Source organism: Trichogramma pretiosum, unplaced genomic scaffold (genome assembly GCF_000599845.2).
Source record: "Trichogramma pretiosum strain Unisexual culture from Peru unplaced genomic scaffold, Tpre_2.0 scaffold11, whole genome shotgun sequence".
NCBI classification, from domain to species: Eukaryota; Metazoa; Arthropoda; class Insecta; order Hymenoptera; family Trichogrammatidae; genus Trichogramma; species Trichogramma pretiosum.
The window spans coordinates 1,682,190-1,706,474 of NW_019641702.1; the positions used below are offsets into that span (position 1 = coordinate 1,682,190).

Here is a 24,285-nt window from a genome sequence, read left to right on the forward strand (position 1 = left end):
GATCACGGCACTGGAGATTAGCAGGCATCCTTTCTTTCTCCCTCCTTTCGCTTCTATACAGATATAAATAACTCGGCGAGTATATATCACGGCGTGACTGAGGTAGACCAATGTCTTGAGGACGCAAATTAGCCGAGGCTTCTTATAAATCACCCCGAGAGCATAAAAAGAGAAAAGACAAAAAAGTAATAACAAAAAAGAAAAGAAAAAAAAACAGCGAGTAAAAAAACGGCGAAAAGAGTATAAAACGTCTGCAGCCGGAGCGGCGCAGTGTGTGCGCGTGTGCATCAATGAGGGTTGCTGCTGCTGCTGCTGCTACTAGTACTACTGCGGCGGTGGTGGCTTGGCACGGGGGCTCGCGCCGGCGCCAAGCTTTCCTTTGACATGCCAGTATGCGGTCCGACTTCAGCGAGGAACCACGTGCCGTCATGGTGTCGGCTGAGGATCGGTTTCGAATCGCACATTTTTCTCTCTTTCTCTGTCTCATCGACTCACTCGATGCGTGACGTTTTAATTGTATCGACAACAATTTCGGCCGCAAGTATAGTTAACGACTAATTTGATAATTGGCGTGTTGACGAAGAAACGGCCCTGCCAACGCGATAGGGTGAAACACGATCGTTGACCTTTTTCCGTCGGTGTGGCACACAACACACGTGGCCACTCGGGCTCTTGGCTGCTAATTCGAGTGCTTATTTGGCGACATGGCATTGATTCGGAATAATTTACTCGACGATTAATGCGTATGAAAATGTAACTCCTCGCAACGATGCAAGTCAACGAGAGCATTCTTTGTCGCGACACTGGAGCAAGGCAATGAAAATACACGCCCGAACTTGCGTTACAGTAATTGGATAATCAAAATTTCAATCATGATAATGAGCGATTGACAGGACTTTAATTTGCCCCTAGCGCGGATTGTGAAAATGAAATGTTCCTCCCGAGCGCAAATGTCAAAGCTAGTGTAGTTCAACGATACCCAAGTATAACGTCGGTTTAGTGAATTAACAAAGTGATCGAGTGCTATTTTTCCGCACCATGTTGTGTTATGTACATCATCATTGAATGTGTCTTGTGCATGCGTGTTTAATAGAAATAATAACCATCACTTCACGTCACTGCTAATTAAGGGTGTACAAGATTGCGCGCCCGTCGAGTTTACGCATACATTTAGATAATAATGCAGCATCCTACAGCTTAATGTAGGCATGGAAATCGACGAGTTATGTTAAATTATCAACTGCTGCATTGTAAAAATTCGATAGACTATTTGATGATTCACGAATAGGAGTTCCGATAAAATGATAATGTGGTGTTTAGTGCTGGAATTGTGCGTGTTCTCGTCGTTCCTGGGACTGACGGAATCCGCCATACGCAATGCAGGAAACAGCGGCAAGGCTACCGATACGTCAGGTACGTTAATTTGGAAGTTTTTCAAGCACGCGAGTTTATACTCTGTGGCTTGCGTGAGACCCTTAACGAAACGCGAGAGAGCTCGGAGGTGCACAAAAAATGTTTCACCTTGCGTTGTTGCGCGCCGAGCCCTATTTATCACTCCGCAGTTATGCGCCCAGTCAATTTTACAATGCAAAGTTAATATAGGAGCTCGATGCACACGGGGGAGGACCTACGCACGTAGATCGAGCAAGTGCTTATTGATAAAAGCAGAACAAATTAATGCATCGCATAAAGCTCATATCTGCATTTGCATTGATAACGGAAAATCGCTGGATTTATTTTATTACCTCCAATGTACATGAGTAGGCTGTGGAGTGCAGGTAGGAGGGGTGAGCGAGCGAGAGTGAGGGAGCAAGGACCGGGGTATAAACAGAAAGGGATGATGGCCAGTAGAGGGCTAAAGGGAAACAATTACTATCATGCAAATTTTCCGATATTATAACTGAATGGATTTAAATTACGATACGAGCTCTCTATATATTTTGCCATTACCTTTTATTACAAATAACTTTCAACCTTTGCCGTCCGGATTATAAAAATATCAGCACTCGATTTATTTATTGGCGACGGCGAACTTTTGAAAAAATTTCAATCGTATTATAAAATTACATTACAAAAAATAACAACTGAGATAACTCTGATTATTAAAATGCTTCGAAAAATCGGATAAAATTGCGTTAGCTTTTAGCGTCAAAGGCCAATAAATCTCTAATGCTTAAATAGTATAATACGTATCTAGACTGTAAAAAGAGAAAAGTCGCAGTGCACGCGTAATTAGCGGCTCAGGCAAAGCTGAGGCTAATAAAAGCGCGAAGCGGGGCTTTCTTTTTAAGCAGCCTAGGTGTGTGTTTGTACAATTTTTCACGAATCCCCAGGCAGAAAATAACAATTTGGTTTGGGCCGCGGGCGCGATAATGTTACCTTTGGCTGAAGCAGCGTGAAAAGGCATATTTCATCGCTCGTAGAATATAATGCAATAAAATACATCGTTCATGGAGAATTGCTTATTTATTTTGATGATTGATATAACTCGACAACTATGCGGTAAAGTCGATCGATTACGAGCAACTCACACAACACGCGGCTATAACGATACGAAAGATTGATTTTCACGCCAACCTTATAGCCGACCGGCAGAAGTATCGACAATTATTTGTATTACACCCTGTACTACAAATCGATGAGATGATATCAAGTGGAAAACTGTGCCTGAATAAATAAAAAAAGTTTGATAAGAAAAAAAATGAACAAAAAAGAGAGAGAGACGATAAAGCAGAGAGAACATCGGATATGAGCAAAGCGTGCGTTACAGGAGGAGGAGGAGGAGGAGCGAGTCGCAGACAGCCTAGGCCCGCTTTCTATATACCGCAGCAGCTAGTGTCTCTATATATATACTGTTATAGCTCGAGGGTGCGCGAGAGTGGCCGCTTTTTGAAAAGGTGCAAACGCGTACCTCCATGACCTCCTCGAACGCGCCACCTCCTATATAGCCGGCCCCTGTCCTCTGTCCCCTTGGCTGCTACTACCTACAACTCCGCTACTTCGTGTTTACGATTCAGCCCGGTGATCCCATAAAAATTCTCGAGGGCTTTGCGTAGCTGTAGCAGCAGCCGAAGCAGCGAAAATGCCTCTCTTTTGCCCTGGTTCTTTTTATACGTGGGGCGCGCAAGCGCCTTTCCCCAAATGTTGCCACTCGTGTATACACTGCATCGACACCGTATTTCGGCCCATAGAAGCCGTGTACAAAGCCCGAATCGTTCCTTTTTCTATCTTTCCCGGCTTCTCTCCCTTTATGTTTATGTTGTTTTCACTCGTATCTTCGCCCGCAGCGCTAGTAAATGAGCAAAGTCTGTGTTCTTAATTTTCTATACATTTCGGCCACTACGCGGCTACTACTACTGCTGCTGCTGCTGATGGTGCTTGCTAGATAAATCCATTACACTTGTGTATGTGCAGCAGCTATAGTGTAGAAGTAGCAGCAGTAGCAGCAGTGGCAGCAGCCGCTAGCCCCGATATCAATATAGAGAGACTCTGCCCACTGGACAGCTTTTCTGCCTACGTATAGTTATTGGGGCATATCGATTTGGTAGCATGTACCAGACTGATGGACTTTTTTTCGTATAGACTCTTTGTCCGAGCCTGTGCTTTCAACGTCAAGCTCTTTTCACGATGAACTTCATGCTTGGTCTCTTTTCACGCGCCCGCGTGTTCACGTATCGTAGAAATGGCAAATTTGCACGGCCTGGCTCTGCGAGGTATCGGCGCGCCTCAAAGATTTTGAAGACTCTTTTTTTTTGCATTTTGTTGCACCGAACGAGTGCAACTTCGAATAACATTCTAAACTTCGTTGATTATCTTCAAGTTTTTTATTAAAATAACTCGTTGGAGCGACCAGTACAAGAAAATATAATTACACCCTTTAAAATTGTTGCAAGAAAGTGCTTTTTCGGAGGTAAATATTATTTGAAGTTTTTTATTTGTATTTTGAGTGATCACCTATTATCGAATAGAGCTTGAAACACCCACTTCCTTACACTACACAGAAAGCGCATCAAGCAACAATTTTGAGTGATGATTCTTGTGCATTGGTCTTCGAAAAACTACTTCAAGAGTAGGAGCCATTAAGTTTTAAACTTGAAAGTTTCAGCTCAGTAAAATAAATACACAATAAGAATAAGGCAACATTACTCGTTTATATGTATGTTAAAAATCTCCGCAATCGATTTATTAACTAAAAATGTGCCTATGAATATGCGAAAACACCACTGAACGATTGCGTGTACTTCAAAGTAAAAATATATTCGTTAAAAACGTTTATTTTATTTTTTAATGCATTTATTCAGATTGTCGAATTACCTTTTCTATCACCTTTTTGGGTTCAAAATATAATAGGGTTAATCTTCAAGAACTGTACCTTTGAAAAAACTATAGTAACGGGGTGAGAATCATTAAAAAAATTCTCTGCACTCTAGAAAATATATAATCCAAAAATGTTCTATAAAATTATGAAAAAATATATTTTTTAGGCAGTATAATAGAGTGGAATCGTTATTTTTAGTATGCCAAAATTTTTAACGAAGTTATTTAGAAAATTAAAATGACTTTCAACGTGCCCCTTGATTCATAGATTAATTTATTTTCAAGTGACAGACTTCTAATTATATTTTGAATTGTGTAATTACTAATACCCATTTTCTCTTTAAACTCCCTTATAAAGATAACAATTTACAACATCAAAATGAATCAGGTAAATTGAGATCCGAATAAAAACTAGAATGTATCAAATTTTCTTAGTTCATATCGCTCAAAATTTTCATCGAATTAATTCCTTCTTGAAGGCGAGACTCAACGATACGTTAAAAATTCATTTTCTTTTATTCTTTAATTCGTTCCAGCTGAATGAATTTTTTTTTAAATCTTCAAAATGACATTTCAAAAATCAGTCATAAGGAACTTTTCTATCTTTACATCCGAAAACGCACCGGCAAATAGAGAGAGAGAGAGAAAGAGAGGAAGCAGAAAAAAACCTTTTCTCGCCCAGGAAAAATTTCATAAAATTCTAGAAGATGAAAATGTTAACTTGCTACATTTTTACCTCGAGATGAAAAATAAATTTATTCCTCAACTACTCGCTGCAGATGATTTTTATTAACAAAGTTATGCATCGCACACGCGAATTGTTGCGTTTTCTTGCTGCATCAAGCACAGGAGGCACGAGGGCTCACAACAACAACCACACAATTTATAGCTGGAGTGGATAAAAAAAAGCGCAGCGTCGGATGCAATAAAAAAGGAAGGAAAGTCTTGTAAAAAGCGATTATAACTGCAGGTATCAAAAGGAGCAGACGATTCAAACGATACTCGCTGCGAGGTCTCTGGAGAACCGAGACAGCAGCTGTTGGCATTTTCCAAGATAAAATCGCACATGGGAAATATCAGCGAGCGAGCCGATAGTCGTTGTCACTCGCGAGCTCAGCTTTTTCTCCTCGGCACGCAGCCGAACGCTCATTTTTATCTGGGAACTATTATTCGTCGGAGAAAGCGAAAATCCACCGTTCGCTCGCTCACTCGCTCCTTAGCTGTAGCAATACTCGCTGAATCGTGCAACGATCAATGTTATCGCTTGTATATCGAGTTCATTGCTCGTAGGATTCATTGAGTAGGCAAAGCCTTTGCACACAGTGAGAAGTTGTATACGCACGAGCGAGAGTTGGTAGGGTCTTAATGAAGGATATGAAGGAAAACGAGGTCGATTTTAAGTAAGTTACACTTAATTTCTCACTCTATCGAGGGATGAAATTCGATTCGACTTACAAGGCTGTATTTGTGCAGACTCAAGCATATCGTATCCTGTTGCCCTATCTATCGAGGCCATATATGTTTTTGTATACAAGTGCGTCTATATACTGCGCATCATAGTATTGTTTTCCCAACCACGGATGAGTCTGTTACTTCGAAGCATCTTTCGCTCTCCTGTATACATGTACGTTTTTGCGATAGATTTCTATTACGTATGTGATGTATACACACCTACACATTCACGCACGTATTATTTTATTTCAGTAACGTTGTCTTTCGAAAACTATGTGTACATGAAAAGTATTTTTCTGTGTCGTTTGTATCTTTCTCTATCTCTTTCGCCCCCTGTTCCATACGTGCTATCTTTTTGCCTTCATTCCCTTTTGCTCTTTTTTTCTATCCAGTGTAGCTCACTGTCTCCCTCTTCCTTTCTTTCTCTTTTCTTATTCTTCTTCGTCGTCTTTGCGTCCCAAGTCAACCAAAAGAGGGAAAGAAAAAAAAAAGTAGATAATACATTTTACGATACGTTTCATGGAGGAAAATTATACGGAGAAGTTTTGGGACTGGTATCGCATCGCTACTGCTGTTCATTCCATGTGCCATCTCTCAAAAGTTTAGCTTCAGACAATTCTTCTTTTTCCTTTCTTCCTTTCTGTTTTTTGCAAGTCTTCTCCCCATCGCTCAAGAGCCAATAAAGAAAGTTTGGAAATTCATGTATATAAAAAAAATGACGTGCATACGCACAATAGTTTTTTCGATAACGATGGAAATATTTTTCACTTATATCAATCAGTTTCGTTGAATTTCCACATTTATTATTTTTGATAAAACGTTTAATTTAAAAGTTGACAAAAATTTTCAAATATCTTTTTCAAGAGATCGATCCTTTCAGAAAGATCTGTGCAAGTTTATGTCATAAAAATAATTGCTTTTTTTAACTTCGCGGAATTCGTTAGCATGAATTTTTGTATTTTATTCCCATTCACAGTAAAATGGTTTGAAAATTAATTTTTCCCTGTTCAAATCGAACTTTTACATATTACACTTTTGGTCTTAAATGTCGACACAGTGACAGGTTTCGTAGCTGCATTTTAGATTTTTCTTATATCTTCCTTGTTGTCGACGCTGTCACTTAACTTTCGGTATGCTACTCGATTGGACCGCTTGACGCGCGCGCGGAATCTCGCGCCCTGCCTGACTGCATACATACATACAGTTGAGGCATGCCTATAGTCATGAAGCAACACATCGTATCTGCACGCGTCTATAAAGCTTATTTTTTCGAATGCTATAATAATGGCTGAAAACGGAACATCCCCTGACGGTACAAAATTGCATTTCCCCGGGGTAGTATGTTCTCTGCATATATATTTATATCTGTAAAAATGAGTTTCCTGCGTTGCCTGTGATCGTTGAGTTTTTCGAAAAACACTCGAGTAGATCAACGTACGATCTTTTTAGTAATTTTCCTCATCCTGTATAAAAGTTGTTGATTTTATGTGAGTAAGCATATGAGCCAGCTGTGTAACGTATTTAATTAGAATTTACAACGTATTAATAAACGCGAGGACTCGTACATAAACCTTTTATGCAAAATTATCTTTTAACTGCATCAAGAGTTAATGAGTTGTTTTGCGATAAAGAACTTTTGATAGTCGCGGGCTGGCCCGATGCAACAACAAAGTCGATTCAAGTCGATTAATGTCGAACTACATTATTATGATTCGATGCCACACAACTATAGATAGATACACGCCGTTTACTATGTATGGATATATTTAGAAGTAGCCATGTAGCCGGTTTTTATTCAAATCTACTTGAATTATTTCACGGTTTTAAACGCTTAGTCAAATCGACGGGCTTAAACAATTTATTTTTAGATGAGTTGATAACTTTCTTTGTTTTATTTTTCGTCTTTTGTTATCTCAAGCAGATTTTGATATTTAAATATAGCTCAAGTAATTTATGATATATCATAAGAACATTCCAACCAGTATTAAAAATTATTTTTAATACAAACCTGCCACTGAAAACAATTTTATAAACACGGCTGCTTCAAGCCACACTCAGGATCAACTCACTACTCATCACGTTGATCACATGCTGCGTATAAACACACTCACGCACACATATTTGCGTAAGAATGCAGAGAGCATAGCGTAGCACTGATTGCAGTCTGCGAGACAGCATGACAACTTTTTAAAATTAGTTCTAAAATCGCACTGGTTTTTATCACTGCACACACAAACACACATTGCAAAATACATGAGATGAAGCAACTCCCAACTCGAGTGGTAGATGCACACGTATACATACGTGAACGATCATATATACTTGAATTTGAAAGATTCGAATAACCGTTGCAACGTGAATATCGACCATCAGGACTTGACATCGTCATATCGCAAAGAACGACACACTGCACGAACAAGAGACGATGCTTACGGCTTGGCTACTCGAAGGGACGCACACACACACACACACATATTTACACGAATCAACTCACGCTCGAGCAGTCGAACGGCCAGTATTCGTATCTGACGCAGTGAGGCAAGGTATCCGTAGTGATTCTTAAATGCAGAAACACATAGTTTTGAATCTTGTGGTGCGAACCAAGTATTATTTCAACAAAGATTAGACAGATGCTTAGCGAGTTTCATACTGACAATGCCGTTCTGCATTTTGAATCTAATATCTCGTTGTATCGTTGTAGCCCGAGAGAGTCAAAACTCTGTGTTTCTGCATTTTGGTCGTTACGACAGACGTGCTGGTAACTCGACTGTTCGCGCGCGCGTTGATCCGTGCATGTGTGTGTGTGTGTGTGTGTGTGCGACCCTTTGAGTAGCCATGCGTTGTCGTTTGTTCGTGCAGTGTGTCGTCGTGTGCGACGTGACGAAGTACTGCCAGTCGATATTCGCGTTGTAACGGTTATTCGAATCGTTCATATTCGTAAAAGTGTGTGATAATTCGCCTCCGTAAAAGTGTGCATCTACAGCACTTGAGTGGCAAGTTGCATCATCTCAAGGATTTTTTGTGTTTGTGTTTGTGTGTGCAGTAACAAATCAGTGCGAATACTTTTAGAACACAGTTTGAAAAGTTGACATGCCATCTCGCGGACTGCAACCAGTGTTTATACGTGAATATGTGTACGCGAGTGTGTGTTTATATGCATTGTGTGATGAGAAGGAAATAAGTCGTGAGTTGATCGTGAGTGTGGCTACGGGGCAGCCGCCGACTGCTCGCGATATGTTTATGTGTGTGGCATGTCGCATTCAAAGTGTCCGTTGAACAGTATCGAGCTCGGACACTATATATGCTATTTTAAGTGTGCAATAATGCGGCAGCCGACCGAGTTCAACTTTCGTATTTAGAACTCGGTTTAAAATGTTGTCAGTGTTGTCCAATGTTCGCCTGATTTTGGGTTTCTTCTGCGGGAGTGCATCCATGAAAAACTAGACACCCGAGACAGCAAAATCATCTACAGAATCCTCTCATTCGTACATAAGGTATTGTATATAAGGCATAACCGTTAATATTCATTTCTGTATAAATTTTACAATTTTCAGCAAATTTTAACTTTGATTTACACATAGCTTCGATTATTTGTTGCCCATAGACTCTGAAACTCATTCGTGAAATCGCAGAGATTGTTTTTTTGCATAAATATTTTAAGGCAGTTACAAGCACTTCAATGAAATTTTTAACTCATGAGCTTACTTTAGATCAGTTGAATTGATCTTGCACATTATTTTTTTGTATGAGCAGTCCTCTCAAATGACCTGACCATTTGGTGACATTTGTACTAGGAACTTTCACAATATAGTTCATTTAAAGACTCAATAAAACCTAACGGCACTGATGATATGAGAAACAACATATTTGCATCATTATTTAAAAAAAATTTTTTTTTAGCTAAATTGATTTGACGAAGAATCGGCCATATATTTACGTATAGATAGCGGGAAAGCTGTGGGGAGCTGCCATGGGTTTTGAATTGCAAATTCTGTTTGGGCTCGTTAAGAAACTTTAATTTATCCACCGACGTACAAAAAATATTCCAAAGCTCACGTTCATTCGTGGCGCTCGAACTAGTACATATACACCTGCACTCGTACACTCGCATCGCGAGCTTACAGGACTTACATATAAAATTATAAATGAAAACTTATTTTCAATGTACTTTGAATATTTTAAATAATTCGGTCAGTTTAGTTCTGGGTTTTTGTGGGAAACTTTGTCAATTACGAAGAGCACGCAGGCCAATAAAATCCATGGCTGCGAAAGGGCGATATAAGTTTTTGTATGAGCGCAAGTGCCCATTCATGTATAAATAGGCCAGACCTAAATTCGAAAAAGTTTGCTTTTGATTTTGCGTGGAAAATGCATTTTGAAAATATAAAACTGGCATGCACGTACGTGAAAGGCCTGTCGCTGCTGCCGCTTTCCCTGCTTTATATTTGCATCATACATAAATGAAAACCAATTTCGCTTTCATGAATATAAATGAGATGAATCTTCGTCATGTGTGTGTGTGTGTGTGTGTTTATATTAACGTAAATATTCGATATTCTAAGCTAGTTTATGAAATATATATGTATCGCGTATCAATGCTGATCTTTTTAAACCGCGGAATAAATTTGTTGGGCGAATGAAATGTGGGCACGCGAGTGTATTACGACAGTCGCAGTCGGTGTCGAGCCCGACGCCACGCCATTCAAAAAGTCAAAGTATAACAGCATTACGCAAAAAGGAAAAGCCGTGTGCAGCATCGATGTACACAAAGCCGCGATAATTGCGAATCGGGGCCCGCAGAAAATACTTTATCGGACACCCGGGCTAAACGCGTTACACGCAGTAGGCGTAAAGAGCGCAGGCGGCGGCGTCGGCGGCGGTGTCGAGCTGCAAAGTTCGCAGGCAGAGGCGAGCTGCTGGCAAGTTTGGCGTGTAGAGCGCGCGCAGGCGCGAGGACCTTCATTAAATTGCTCCCTCGGAGCACATAGTAGAAAGCCAGAAGGGACTTGATTACTCTCCTTGGCTGGCGCATACATGCATGGCTGCACGCGCATAGGTGTGTATAGCGTGTGTATGTACGCGTCTGCATACCTTAAAGCGCGGCTCGGCTCGGCTCGGCTCTTTGGTCCCGTGCTGCTGTACGCTAGCTGCAGCCACTAAACAGCACGCAATATGATCGAACCACACGTCGATTCGCTCATTGATTAGCTTTTGCTCTGCAGCGCACCGTAACGTGAGTACTATGCTATACATGAGCTATAGGTACCGGTATATCGAATATATATGTATGTGTGTGTGTGCCTCGACGTAGAGTTACAAAATAGACTTCGTGATTCAGTCAATGCCAGAGGCGCGCAAGTTGGCCGCTGCCACCGCTCGATCTTGCAGCGGTACTGTATATATGTTGTACGTGCGGTCCATGGCCTATCATGGGGCTGTGGCCCGCGCCCTGCTGCCGTTCGCCCGGACTTGACACATTGGCCCCGGCTCTCGCAGCTCATGAAACTCCAATTGAAAAATATAAAATTCATATTTAAATTTTAAATTGCTCCCCGCGTGTACATTGAGCAAAACGAGCGCGGAAATATGGAATTAATCCGGCAAGTAGCGAGTATCATGAATTTTTCAGAAGGCAAAAAGTCATATCTATATAAGCTCGGGACACTCTGGTCGCTACTCGAGTAAACATAAAAACGCTGTAGACACGGACTTGAGTGTGCTTCCTCGCACTATGTTCTCTGTGTTTATCTAGAGAAAAGGCGTTTTTACAACTCAAGAATAGTTAAACATCGTTTTATTGGATGAGATATATGCTACAAGCAGTGACTAAACATAGTATAGGTATTTACAGGCGTGCAAGAATAAGTAGCCGAAAGAAATGAAAAAAAAAAAATTAGGTCTGATACAAGCAAAGAGGCAAAAAACGCGTTGGCCACTGCGACACAGCATTGCAGCTAGCATTTCTAGAGCTAAGCACGACCGAGCTCAGAATATTACCTCTCTTGCTCTGAATATATAGTGAAAAGATAAAGTAGCCCAAAAGAGAATGCGGAAGAAGCTCACAGTTCTCAAGGTATAAGCAAAAAATTAGTAAATAACTAGTGTATATGTGAGCGCGAGAGAAAGAGAAAGAAACGGAAAATAAGAGGGAGAGAGAGACGAGAACAGGTACAAGATAGCTTCGCGTAAAAACAGAGCAGCAGCAACATCAGTCCAACGTAAGCTTCCTCGCGCGCAGCTTTTTTTCATTTTTATACTCGGTCCAAGTTTCTCGACGCCGGACCTTCTCGCCGGACGGCTGCTACGCAGTTTTTCTCCGCTGCGAGCGCGTCCAGAGAGAAATAGAAAGAGTAAGAGAGTAAGTAGCCTCTCTCTCTTGCTCTCGCGTAATTCCGCCTGGAATTCTTTGGCTTGCCACTATATACACACGAGCTAGTGCGGTTTCCGCGTGTCGTCGTCATCGTCGAGTCGCTCTGCCGCCGCCGCAACCGTCGTAACGACTCCCGGCGACTTTCAGAAGAAGGTCAACTAGTTTCTCTTCTCTTCTTTTCAAGGTTGTCGCATCGTTGCGCTCTCTCTCTCTCTCTCTCTCTCTCTCTCTCTCTCTCTCTCTCTCTGTGTATATAACTCTTGATCCCTTTCGCTTCTTTTCGGACATTTACGATTTCATCGTCGTGGTGCCACCGAGCGACCCCAAAGTTTTTTCTTCTTTGCTTGGCTGCTGCTGCTGCGACTACCCGCATACGCAGCAGCATGGCCGATTTATTTTGCCCGCGTAAATAAGAAAAAAAGTGAGTGTCGAGATTTTTTGCCCCATCGGAAAATATTGATTTGCTCGTAAAATAAACGTGGCTCGTTTAAGTTTTACGAGAGAAACAATTTATATACGGCCAATTGCAGCTTACGCGCTAGGAGAGTGCGAATCTCCAAATGCACTGCATACGTATCATATACGGGGAGTATCGCGAAAGATTCTGATCTTATCATCGAAAAGGCAAAAAAAGAAAACATCGAAATCAATTTATCATTTATTTCGTGAAGAAAATTTGGATTCCGTAATCGAGTTGAAAACTGCGCTGTGTTGATCATTCGCGTACTACATCGACGCATCTTTCGTGATTTTCTCCATATCTGACCTCGTAAAACGTTATGTACCTCCGGCTCGATAACTAGATATCTTTTGAATGTTCACCCTTCTCATAGTCATAAATATATACTTTTATATACAGCGAATATATTCTGAATATTGTCCACACAAAGACTAGCCCAGTATCGAATTGAAGGATTATTGCAATAATTCAATCTTGAAATTATTAAGTATAATTCAGAGCTTATTGTGTCAATCTAAAAAAAGTTCCAGCGTCGTTATTACGTATTGGTTATCGATAAGTTCTCATATACACACGAGACGAACCGAGAGTTGCACTCAATAGCTTCATACGTATCGATAATTTATTTGCTCAAACGCAAGCTGTCATCGTTCTGTACACATTATATGAACGCACGAGGAAAGAATGAGAGCTTAATGTGCGCATATGTAATGAAAAGCGTACGTACGTACAAGCCGAGTGTAAAGTCCGGAGCTGCGAGCTGCACTCTGTCTGCCAGCAGCAGTAGTAGTAGTAGTAGCTTATACATGTATAGCAGCGGCAGCAGTGAAGTTGTACATTCGTCTGCATTACGCTGCATAATTCATACGACTTGTCATAGAGGTACGAGCTGGATAATAGCACGTAGGCCGGGATATTGGCCAGGTCGGGGGATTGGCGCGTTCTCGCGTCCATTATATTAGGTCCAGCTCACCCTCACCTATAACGAGCCTATACACGCTCCGACGTACGGCCGGCGAGTCTTTTCGCCTCTGCTCCTGGCTATATTATATAGCTGCTGTACTGTGTGTGCGAGGCATATGTGCGCGTCCGTGTGCACGAGCTGACTCGATCCTCCTGCCGCGCGCGGCGCAGTCGAAGAGGAAGCGGCCGCAATGCAGCGTGCAGAGAGAGGACGACGCGCTTCGAACCAGCTCGCATGCAGCTGCAGATACGACGACGACGACGACGGCGGCGGCGTAAACGACGTCAACGGCGACGATGACAATGGGATTGCGTGTCTGGGCGCATTGCTGCAACTAGTTGAGCCGACGACATGGCCTAGCTTGCGCCTCCTACCCCCGTAGCTGCTGCTGCGGCATATAGCACTGCAACTGAACTGCGTCGTCGAGCGCATATAGGCATTTCGGGGGGAGCTGGCGTAAGTGTAGCCCCGCGACGTGTGTGTGCACGTTGATACGCGCCTGTGGGGATTAATGTACATGCCGAGAGAGAGAGAGAGAGAGAGAGAGAGAGAGAGAGAGACAGAGAGCCGGTCCACACGGCTATATGACTGACTCGAGGGGTAGCTGCGGATATTGAATAGCATTGGATAAACAGATTATGGACCGGAATCGTGTCTGGGGTCGGTGACGACGACGACGACGACGTCTATTATAAAATGAAGCAACCGCCAAGCACAAGCATCCGAGGGCCTGGACCTCGGGCGCTCAAGTATATTGTAATTTGTGTATACACACACCCCCGCGAGCCTCCAGCTAACTTTGCACGCGCGTAACGCAGCTTTCTCCAAGATAATGAAGCGCTTGTAACGCTTTGTCGTGGAGCTGCTTTGAGAAGCTTATATTAACTTGGAGATAATTTAGAATTCAATCTTGCTAGTTTTACGCATCGGATTATAATCTTGTAAATCGTTGCTAAAAGATCTGCTTTCTTAAATTAAACTGCTATTTTTTCTACGCGCTATCTCGAATGCAATTACGAAATACGATTAAAAAAGTCGTTAAATAAGAAATTCACACTGTATTTTTAGCGATTGGCTGTCAGCAAGTTCACACTTCGATAGTCAGTATATGCACTACGTGCAGCGCTGTGCAGCAGTATTATCACAGGGCCCGAACGAACGCGTGAGAGTATAACAAGGGCGCGAAAATGGAAAGAGGCGATAAACCAACTGACCTGTGACTCGTTGCGTCGGCTCGAGCCGTGTGTAGTTCTTGCAGCGGCCGTTTTGCCGAGTTTAAAATTCAATGCGCGGCTGCAGGAATACACGCGTACGTACAGATATATATAACAACGCATATTCACGTGTCCGCTCTGCGCTCTCCACATAGTATAGCCTAGAAACACATTATTAATAATATAAGGCATAGCGTGGAAAATGACTTTAAACTTTGCCATGCATATTATATCGTGAACTGGAAGGCGTAAGAGATATGGAAAAATTGTACGAGCTGAAAAAAAAAATATTGCATTACTTTTCATCACTCTAATCAGTATTAAAAGTTTTATGAATGGCTTGCCAGCACGCTTCTAACGAGAAAGTTTAACCTTAAAACTCTTTGTTATAATGAGACGCGATGCTCAGTATACAGCGCCAGCTAAATACAAAATAAACTTCGCCGCTACATACGTGTACTCGTTTAATTATGTGTGATTAATTCGAGCGAATGTTAAAATTGTTAATACCATTATAAAAAAAATATTTTGTAAAATTTACCCTTAGCGCGTACGTATGCTATAGTAGCGCGCATGTAAATCGCTTTTATTTGTTGATAAAGGTGATTTAAACATATGCTCTTTGGCGTTGCCATCGCAAGCGTGTGCAATAAAAGAGTATAACGCTAAAAATGTGTATTTCGGGATTTTAGAAAAGAAAAAAAATATCATTTTGTCGGGAGCCCGGGGTATCACGGCAGAGCGGCGGGAATCTCATCAATTTTTTCACCGGACCGAAAAATACACAAAAGGAAAAGCTGAAATGATAAACAACACACAGCATCAACCTCAATTTACAAAATGGCTGGAGAAGAGTTTAAAAATATTCATGGCCAACTCTCTGGGAAACGTTTTTTTTTTTTCAGCGCGCACCTGATTCGTCACCGTGATATGTCGCGTGAATTTTTTTCTCGTGCGCGCGTTCGGCAAAAGAATCTAAAACGATCCGACCAACTTGAAACTCGATCTAGGGGAAAAAAAATTCTCATTAACACAAAGCGAAAATATGTGTTGTTCAAAAAACGGATATCGACGCCATATATAATATTATTTATATTTATATAAGAGTCGTGCGGGCTAAAAATATATCACTGGAACATTTATAAATACAAACTTCAGCACTTTGGCTAAGCGAATTAAAGTCTACCGTTTTACCTTGCGGATCGCAATATATATATGATATGCGCGCGAGCCATTGAAATAAAAGTTTCATCCTCGCGAGCCTCGTAGGCTTGTTGAAGCCGTTATATAATGGCTTCACGCGTGCATTCATTTCAACTATGGGCTAGTAAAATCTTTTGCCACAAGCGCTTTAGCACTGCATCATACATTCTCATCGGTCCTCTCTTTCATTTTCTCTCTCTCACTCTATTCTCTGTCTCTCTCTCACTCGCTTTCTCTTGCGTTTTTTTTCACCCATAGGATAAAAAAACTCGTACGCTCGGTTGAGCACGTGCAAGAAGAAAAAGCTTGCGTTTGTAGATGGCTTGAAAAAAGGCGTCGACGAGCCAGGTGATACGGCCGGGGTAGATGAAAGCAAAACGCAGAATCAGCGTGAATGCCTGTGTATGCGTGGCCATTTCGTGCATATACATATATACGTGTATACACACATGTGTGTGCGGGAGAGAGAGAGAGAGAGAGAGAGCTTGCGCTTCGTCGAACGAGAGACGACCGACTACGTCGACGACGACGACGACGACGACGACGAAGACGAAGAGAGAAGGCGAAGTGGAAGGTGGCCATGGCGGCAAAAAGATAGTGGAAGCCGTTTTCATCGCGCGCGCGTGTGTGTGTGTGGGTGCGCTAGCTACGCTACGCGCATCTCTCTATATATAATATATAGCTGGAAGCTCGTTGACGCAGATAAACGCGAATACGGTCAGTCGTAAAGCGTATCTCATTCGCTGCGTCGTCAACACAGAGTCTCTTCTCTCTCTCTTTCTCTCTTGTTACCTCTTCTTCTTCTTCTTCTTATTCTCCTTTTCTTTAGCGTTGCAGATGAGACCACAACTGCAACTGTGCGGAGTAGCTAGAGCGGAGTTCGCGCTGTGCTGCACTCGTATCACTCTTGGAGCGCGCGCAAGTATTTCGATGTGTACTTACCCGCGTTCGTGTATTAGCGATACACGGCCGCGCGCGCCTCGTGTACTACACGCAAGCAAGCGAGAAAGCTCGGTGTATATATAGCCTCGTGTGGGTCTAAAAAGCTCTACTTCTCGAGAGCTTTCTCGGCTCTTCTCGCTATCGCTCGCGTTCTTGACTCTACTCGACTCGCCCTATCCTCGAAATATTCACGTGTGCGCGAGCCCCAACGTGCAGCGCGCGGCAATTCTCTTCTACTCTCACGGGAATTTAATCCAAGGGTGAAGCTGTATATTTGACCTCTTGTATGATGGCCGATATTATACACTCAGCCTTTTCATTATCGTGCCTCCGTTCTTCTCTTATAATCACTCACTTGTGTATTTAAAAAGAAAATTTCTTAATATCATATTTACTTATTATATTTAATGGTAACTTGTACTATTAACTTCGTTTTTATTTTAATTTAATAATATAACATCATTATTTTCATCCATGAAATATTTTTGTTTATGTGCAATACTAACATTGAGTATCAATTACAAACCTTATAATATGCAAATAAAATTAATGGAACAGATCAAAGTTCACGCGTCCGCTCTGACTTCCATGACATCGCTTGCCTTTAATAAATTTATAACGAATGCGCAAAAATAGCAAAAGTCCATGTGACTCTTTTCGTTTATTTATCTGCTCTTTTCATCCTCCGGTATTTATTCGCAAAGCAACACGGTGCTCGTTGATTCTAATGAGCACCGGCTGCTGCTGCTGCTGCTGCTGCCACTGCCATTACGCGATACCTAAAAATGTGAGTTTGCTCTCTCTCACTCTCCTCTTCTGTACTTATATAAGGGGACGAGTGTATGTCTGCAACCGGCGAAGGCAACATTTCAGCGGAGTGCAAGGCAACCGCAGAGCATCGGGCTAATACTCATAATAATAGCAATAACGAAGGCTTTGAGAGGGAGGAGTAAAGGGCGAGGAGGCAAAAGACTGTTGCGTAATCACGATTATAAATATAACCCATAAGGCGCGCCACCATAGCCTATAGTCGTTGGGTTATAATGGTAATCCTATGTTGCCGCTGCTTGCGCGTCTATGCGCTTATATGCGCGCGTATCGCCCGTGTAGTGCGTTGGATACGTAGCAGCAGCAGCCGTAGTAGCAGTAGTAGTAGTCATACGTAGAACCACTATTCGCGCACCGGCTGCGTTCATTAATTAAAAAGCTCCCGAGCAGCCGTCGCCTCGCCGCTTATATCTGCTCGTGACGAGTAAGAGATACGAGCACCGTACCAAGCCACCACGGCTTTAAGCGACTCTTCTTTTCTCTCTCTTTCTTGCTCTTGCATTCCGTCTCGGTGTTCGTTACACTTTGTATGGAGTAGGCAGTTTTTTCCCTGCACCTCATTCTCCTGGATATGTACGTGCTGACTCTTGAAATAAGCAGTTTTTTTTACCACTGCCTACTGCTACTGCTGCTGCCACTACTGCTTCTTCTTCTTCTTTGCTTAATAAATGAAGCTCACACACCCGAGCTCGAGAGAGCTTCAAATATTTTCACCACAACAAAGTAGCTTTTGAGCGCAAACTCAGCCACGGCTCGAACTCGCACGAAATTCGTACACACACAGCCCATTCATAAATATAAAACGAGATGGAAAGAATAAATTTTGTTGGTCCGATATGTGTCAACGTAAACATATTCGATAAGAGCCGGTGGCACAACGGCAGCTGGCAAAGTTTCGCTGCTTGTGCAGCTGCTGCCGCCGCCGCCGCCGTCGTTGCTCTCTATATGGATGCGAGAGGCATATGGTCACTCACGTACACAACAAGCCACAAGCCGTCAGTCGACGCGTGAACCTCGCGCAACGACTCTTTGAAGCGGTTTGTGGTCATTTCCAGCTTTTCAACTCACACATACACTGCATAGCGGCTCGCGCGAGTCCATGTACGCGCGCATACAAATGGAAAAATTCACGTACGCGTATACGTGTATACGTTTGTGGCGTATCGTCGATGGATCTTGTCGAAAAGTCCCTTGACGTGCGCCCCCGGCTCCCGTTGAATCAATCAAATCATTAAATCAAATCATTTTTCATCCATCCGAACTTATCGAATTCGAAATTAATTTACATAAGATCATTGTTCCCATCTATATTGAAACCTTTTTCAGGAAATGTTATTATTCGATCGATATATCGATTATTTTAATAATGAATAACAAGTAAACCCATCAAAAATGAAGTATCGGAATTAAATTTAAAGTCCCGTACATGACATTTACTAATTAAAGTTATCCGAAGATAATAAATTTGAATTACTACGGTATCTCGGATAAGCTTTTTGGAAAAAGCTGGAGTGGCGTCGGATACCGTCGTTGTGGACTGAGAAAACATGTATCACTGTTTACGAGCGGTGCAAAAGAGAATTATGAACAAGTTTTTGGATAGGGTAAACGTGTGCGCGAGTCTCGATTGAACTCGCAACTATTGTTCCAACTTGTATAGATCACCGAAAGCAGCGCCGCAATAATCTCATACTCGCAGTCACGCACGAGCTTGCAGTAACCTCATCAGTTGCTTGGCTGCTACTCATATCTATAGGCTCGTTCGCAAAACTTTCCTTGCGAAGCGATGGCACTTTCGAGTTGCGCAGCTACAAATCACTTGTCACCCGATCTAAAAGGATGAAATAAGCGAAATTTACTCCTCCCATCTGCCCAAAATCTGACGACGTTCACAAAATATCCCCTAACACGCGCTCCTTCTCCCATATAAAACTTTCGATAGTTCATATACATATTTTTTTCCAAGTAAGCTATTTAGTCGATTTTCGGATCTTAATAAGCGTCGTGATCTGTCGAATGTGATGGTACGAATGACTAAAGCTCGTTCGCTCCAATTAACTTTTTATCACTGATCGATATATGTATGCACTTGCTGATAATCTTTAAATTTTCGCGTGATAATTATTTTACATAATTAAAAGCAGTACATCACTTCTAGAGCGCAAATTTTCCATCAATGTTCAATGATATGCGGTCGACGTCACTTATCAATACTTCGATCTCCGTACATGGTTGAACTTTCACAAAATTGATCAGCTTTAGTGCTTAACCTTGCGTGAACATGAAATTGTAATGCGCGAAAGAAAGCTCGGTTAAAATATATAGCTTAAAATGTCAACCCAGTGAAGTTGGTGTGCTTTCGGTCTTGTTTGATGGCCTCAAAAATAAGAGCGTTTTAATTAAAGCTCGCTCAAAGTAAGAGAGAGCGAGAGCATTTGTCATTATAAATTTGAACAATTGGAGCGGCAAAGCTCTCGATATAGCCAGGGCTACACTCGCGCGCTCGGCGCACGCCTGAGAAGTTCAGTTCGAGCTTATGATAAGCTTCCCTGCCAAAGTTTCAACGACTTTATCCGGTAAATTATACGTCTGAATACAGCTTCTCTGATTGCAAGGCCAATTGAAACATTTAATGTGCTAAAGATGAATGTAAATTTGCATACGTGTATGCTAGACTCGAGCCCTAGTATAACGATCCTGGTGTGCGTGTGTTTGTGTGTGTGTGCGAGCTGTGTACGTGTTTGTGGGTTCGAGTGGGTGGCCCTTCCAGCCGAACAAGTACAAGAAGATGCTTTAGCCCATATAGCCACTCGAGAACTTAGCGCGCGCGCCGCGCGCGACACCTTCCACCGCTACTACTTGCGCCACTGCTATACTGTGATCGTCGAAGTTTGCGGTAATGGTACATGCGCCTGCTCATGCGGACGAAGCATAACCCAAGGCGGTCGCACACCAGGCGTCGCGGAGCTGCTCCTAAACTCCTTGGTCACTCTCTGAGCCGATACTCGACGCGAGAGGGAGAGAGGACGACGTTTTCCTCATTAATATGCATAGACAAAACGGCAGATTCTTACCGGAGCTGTCGTTAACACTTCGAGGCACGTGTAATGTAATATGCATGTATATGGCGCGCTGATCAATACACGCGGCCGAGCAGCGAGTTTACGTGCACAATACAGCTCGTTCGTGTCAAGTCCCTCATGTATAATGCACACTAACACGGAGCCGCAAAATACATACATATATCAAGCGCGAGCAAACGAGCAACAGTAGCAGCAACAACGGCATCAACAACAACAACAACAACAACAACAACAACAACAGCATCAACGCGAACAAACCCAGCGTACGAAGAACGGTGAACGCTTGGTACATGTAGAATTTCGTACATCCTTCCGGTTGTTCGAACGATTTCGGGCCGCGCGGAGAGAGAGAGAGAGAGAGAATCGGGCGCGTTCGCGTTGTTTCCTGTCTGATGAAATAAATCCACAAGCGCTGTCGAGGTCAGGCTTGATATTAACCAATATCCCTCTACCCTCTCGCTCGCTCTCTCTCTGGTTTGCCACTTCGTTTTATCTCTCTGTGCATGGACTCGTGTATAAGCTTTAATGCAAACTTGCCCGAATAAAGCGCGCACAGCAGAAGAGAGAAAGAAAGCGAGAGCTAACGCGATCGTGGCTCGCGCGTATATATGTGCGTACTCGAGCTCACAGCCTGCACACGCCCGTGAACGTTCACGTTGTTTTTCACGCACACTACGGAGTTTCGATGCACGCGCGAATTTTAATTTATTTGAAAGTGTAATTTTTGAATGCTCTGTTAATAAATACTCCGAATTCGTTGAGCATTTAAGCCAGCACGAGAGCGAGCGTGTACGTGTGTACATTATTATTTCTTGATCAACTGCAGCAACATCAGCAGTATGCGAGGCATTTCGCGTGTTACGCGTACGCGTATACACGATAGGAATTGGGCAAAAAGCTTCGTTAAATCATCGCTTTTGGCATTCTTTTTAGCCGAGTGACCACGATTATTCTGCATCTTCGCGCAATATACTCGTGAAATGTGCGGATCGAACGCAGTTGCGTACGGAGGCTTATGTATATACAATAACTGCACAGGACACCGAGGCCGTAGTGTACAGTACGGTATGCGTGTAGCTGCCACATTCGACGCAGATGCACATTTTAACGCTTATGCGTTCCTGTGCCTACTGCATATAGGTACAGCAGGACACGCAGCAGCAGCGACGAGTCGAGCTAGCGCGCGTGCGACTCCATGTTTGATAATACACGTCTGCATTCATTGGATATTCGTAATGGACCAACAACATCGAGCCTGACGCTTGATGAGCACGTACGTGTGAATGTGCCTGTGTGCACTGTGAGTTTGCATCGATTTTTAATAACCGCAACGACCGTAGCACGCGCTCCCATCCGTTTTCTCTCTCTCTCTCTCTCTCGCTCTCTCCCTCGACTCGCTGATGCTCAAATCAGTTGAAATCAGCATACACATGGTTTATCTGCGACATGCTTTGCCGTGTCATTCATTAAACAGTCAGGCATACACTTCGTGCGTGCGTAACTGAGTGTTTCTGACTAACTTTTAAAATTGCACGTACTGATGTGTAAGTCAGGTAATTTACCATGCACAGTTCTGAAATTTTATCAGGGTCTTTAAGAAGACTTGAGAGATCTACACTTTTATTTTTGAGCGTTTTGGTGGCCCGTCCTTTTTGTATCGCACGTTTGAAAATCGATTTTACTCTTGAGTCAAAAAACGTACTGCGAATAAAATAAATTTTCGATAGCTTCTTAAAAAATGGACTATTAACCAAATGATCTGAAATTATCATGTTACCTTCCTTTATTCACATACTTTAGAAAAATTTGTGACCTGAACTTGATCCTCCTAAATTGGAAATTTCCCAGAATGTTTTCCGCGCGTACTGGATTATTTGAACTTTTAGCTTTTTTTATACATTTTCATTTTTTACAATGGACTATTGTTTTTTTTTATATCTGTATACATGTTTAAAAAGGGCTGGAAAAGACGAACAAAATGAGCCCAACCAGAACTCTGTCCCTTATTTAATAAGAATTGTACGCTGGATTGAACATTCGATAATCCTGCGTTAATCACTTAAAAATTTTTGAAAAAAATTTTTTTTTCATGAAATTTTTTTCTACTATGAATAAATTAATTAATTTATAAAAAAAATTTTTTTCATGGGAAATTTATAAACAATTTTTATAAACAATTTTTTTTTTTCATGAAAAATTTTTATAAATATATTTTTTTTCATGAAAAATTTTTTTCTTATCATGAATAAATAAATTATTCAACAAATAATTTTTTTTCACACACTTTCTTTTTTTATTTAAAAAATTTTGCTATATCATCAAGGGCAAGGCCGTAAAAAAAAAATTTTACATTTAATTCATTTATAATGACTACGCAATTCGCCTACGTAGATAATTATGTGCGGGATGATATAAGTAATGTCACATGAAAACACATGAAAGAAAAAGGGGTTTTTTCGCTTCAAAAAGTGCATAAGGAAACTTGAAAAAATCCAAAGAAATTTAAGGTCATGTTTTTCAATGCATAAAACAGAGAAAAAAATTTTCGAGTTTGATATTGGCTCGTATCGCCGTATATAAATTTTCCAAATTTTTAATTATTTTATCTGAAGGCCTGAAGCCCTCGAAAAATCTGAAGAAATTCAAGGTGCTTAGTTTTGTTGATATGTACTATTATGAATTTTTTCAGATTTTTTAATTACTTCAGGGCTTCAGAATGAATATAAATAAAGAATGGACGTTTATAGGGGTGGAGGGGGTAGGAGGGGGGGATGGGGAGTAAAATTTTGGCTTTAGGATTTTTTTACCATGTACTATAACATATCAAAAGCGCATCTAGATCGGTGTCATTCGAAAATTTGAAGAAGTTTTATTTTGACCCACATTTAAATCGGGTTTCCCAAATGGACTATGGAGGAAAATAAAGCCCAAAGTTATTTTTGGGATTCTTTGTTGATAATATTCAAGAAAAATTCATTCCGGATACTGTGCCGCTAAATTTTTCATCAAAAATTTTTTTAGGCGTTATTTTAAAAGTTAGTCAGAATCACTCAACTATGCGCTCTCCTGCCTATGCGTGCATATGTGTGTGCCGTGTATATGTACGTAGTTGCGTTGAAACGTACTACCCGCAAGCGCTTGTCTTTTTTCCTCCTATAAATGTATACATACGCGCCTCTGCCTCTACTATTAACAAATGCGGTAGCAAATCTGTCGGGAAATCATGTCGCACACACACACACATGTACACACTTTTGTGATTGTGTAAGTATCCGCGTGTACGTCCGCGCTTGCGTATATTATACGCGACACGAAGCGTTCACGAGGCACACATACTAATTTTTTATAATAAAAAAAAAATCGCCGCTGCACGTGTATCAGTTGTGAGTGAATCGATTGGTACGTCAAACTTTGCACGATTTTTATGATTTACGGATTTGCGAGCATTTACT

At 41.8% G+C, this 24,285-nt stretch overlaps 1 protein-coding gene across 1 annotated transcript in view; it reads left to right on the plus strand.

Moving 5' to 3' along the window:
• The first annotated feature begins 1,067 nt into the window (after nt 1-1,067).
• LOC106653804 (nephrin-like) overlaps nt 1,068-24,285 on the plus strand; it is a 212,266-nt gene continuing 189,048 nt past the window's right edge. Inside the window, exon 1 of the mRNA XM_023462647.1 lies at nt 1,068-1,413. Within this exon, the coding sequence (XP_023318415.1) occupies nt 1,302-1,413 (112 nt within the window). The 5' untranslated portion in view covers nt 1,068-1,301. The remainder of the gene's footprint in view (nt 1,414-24,285) is intronic.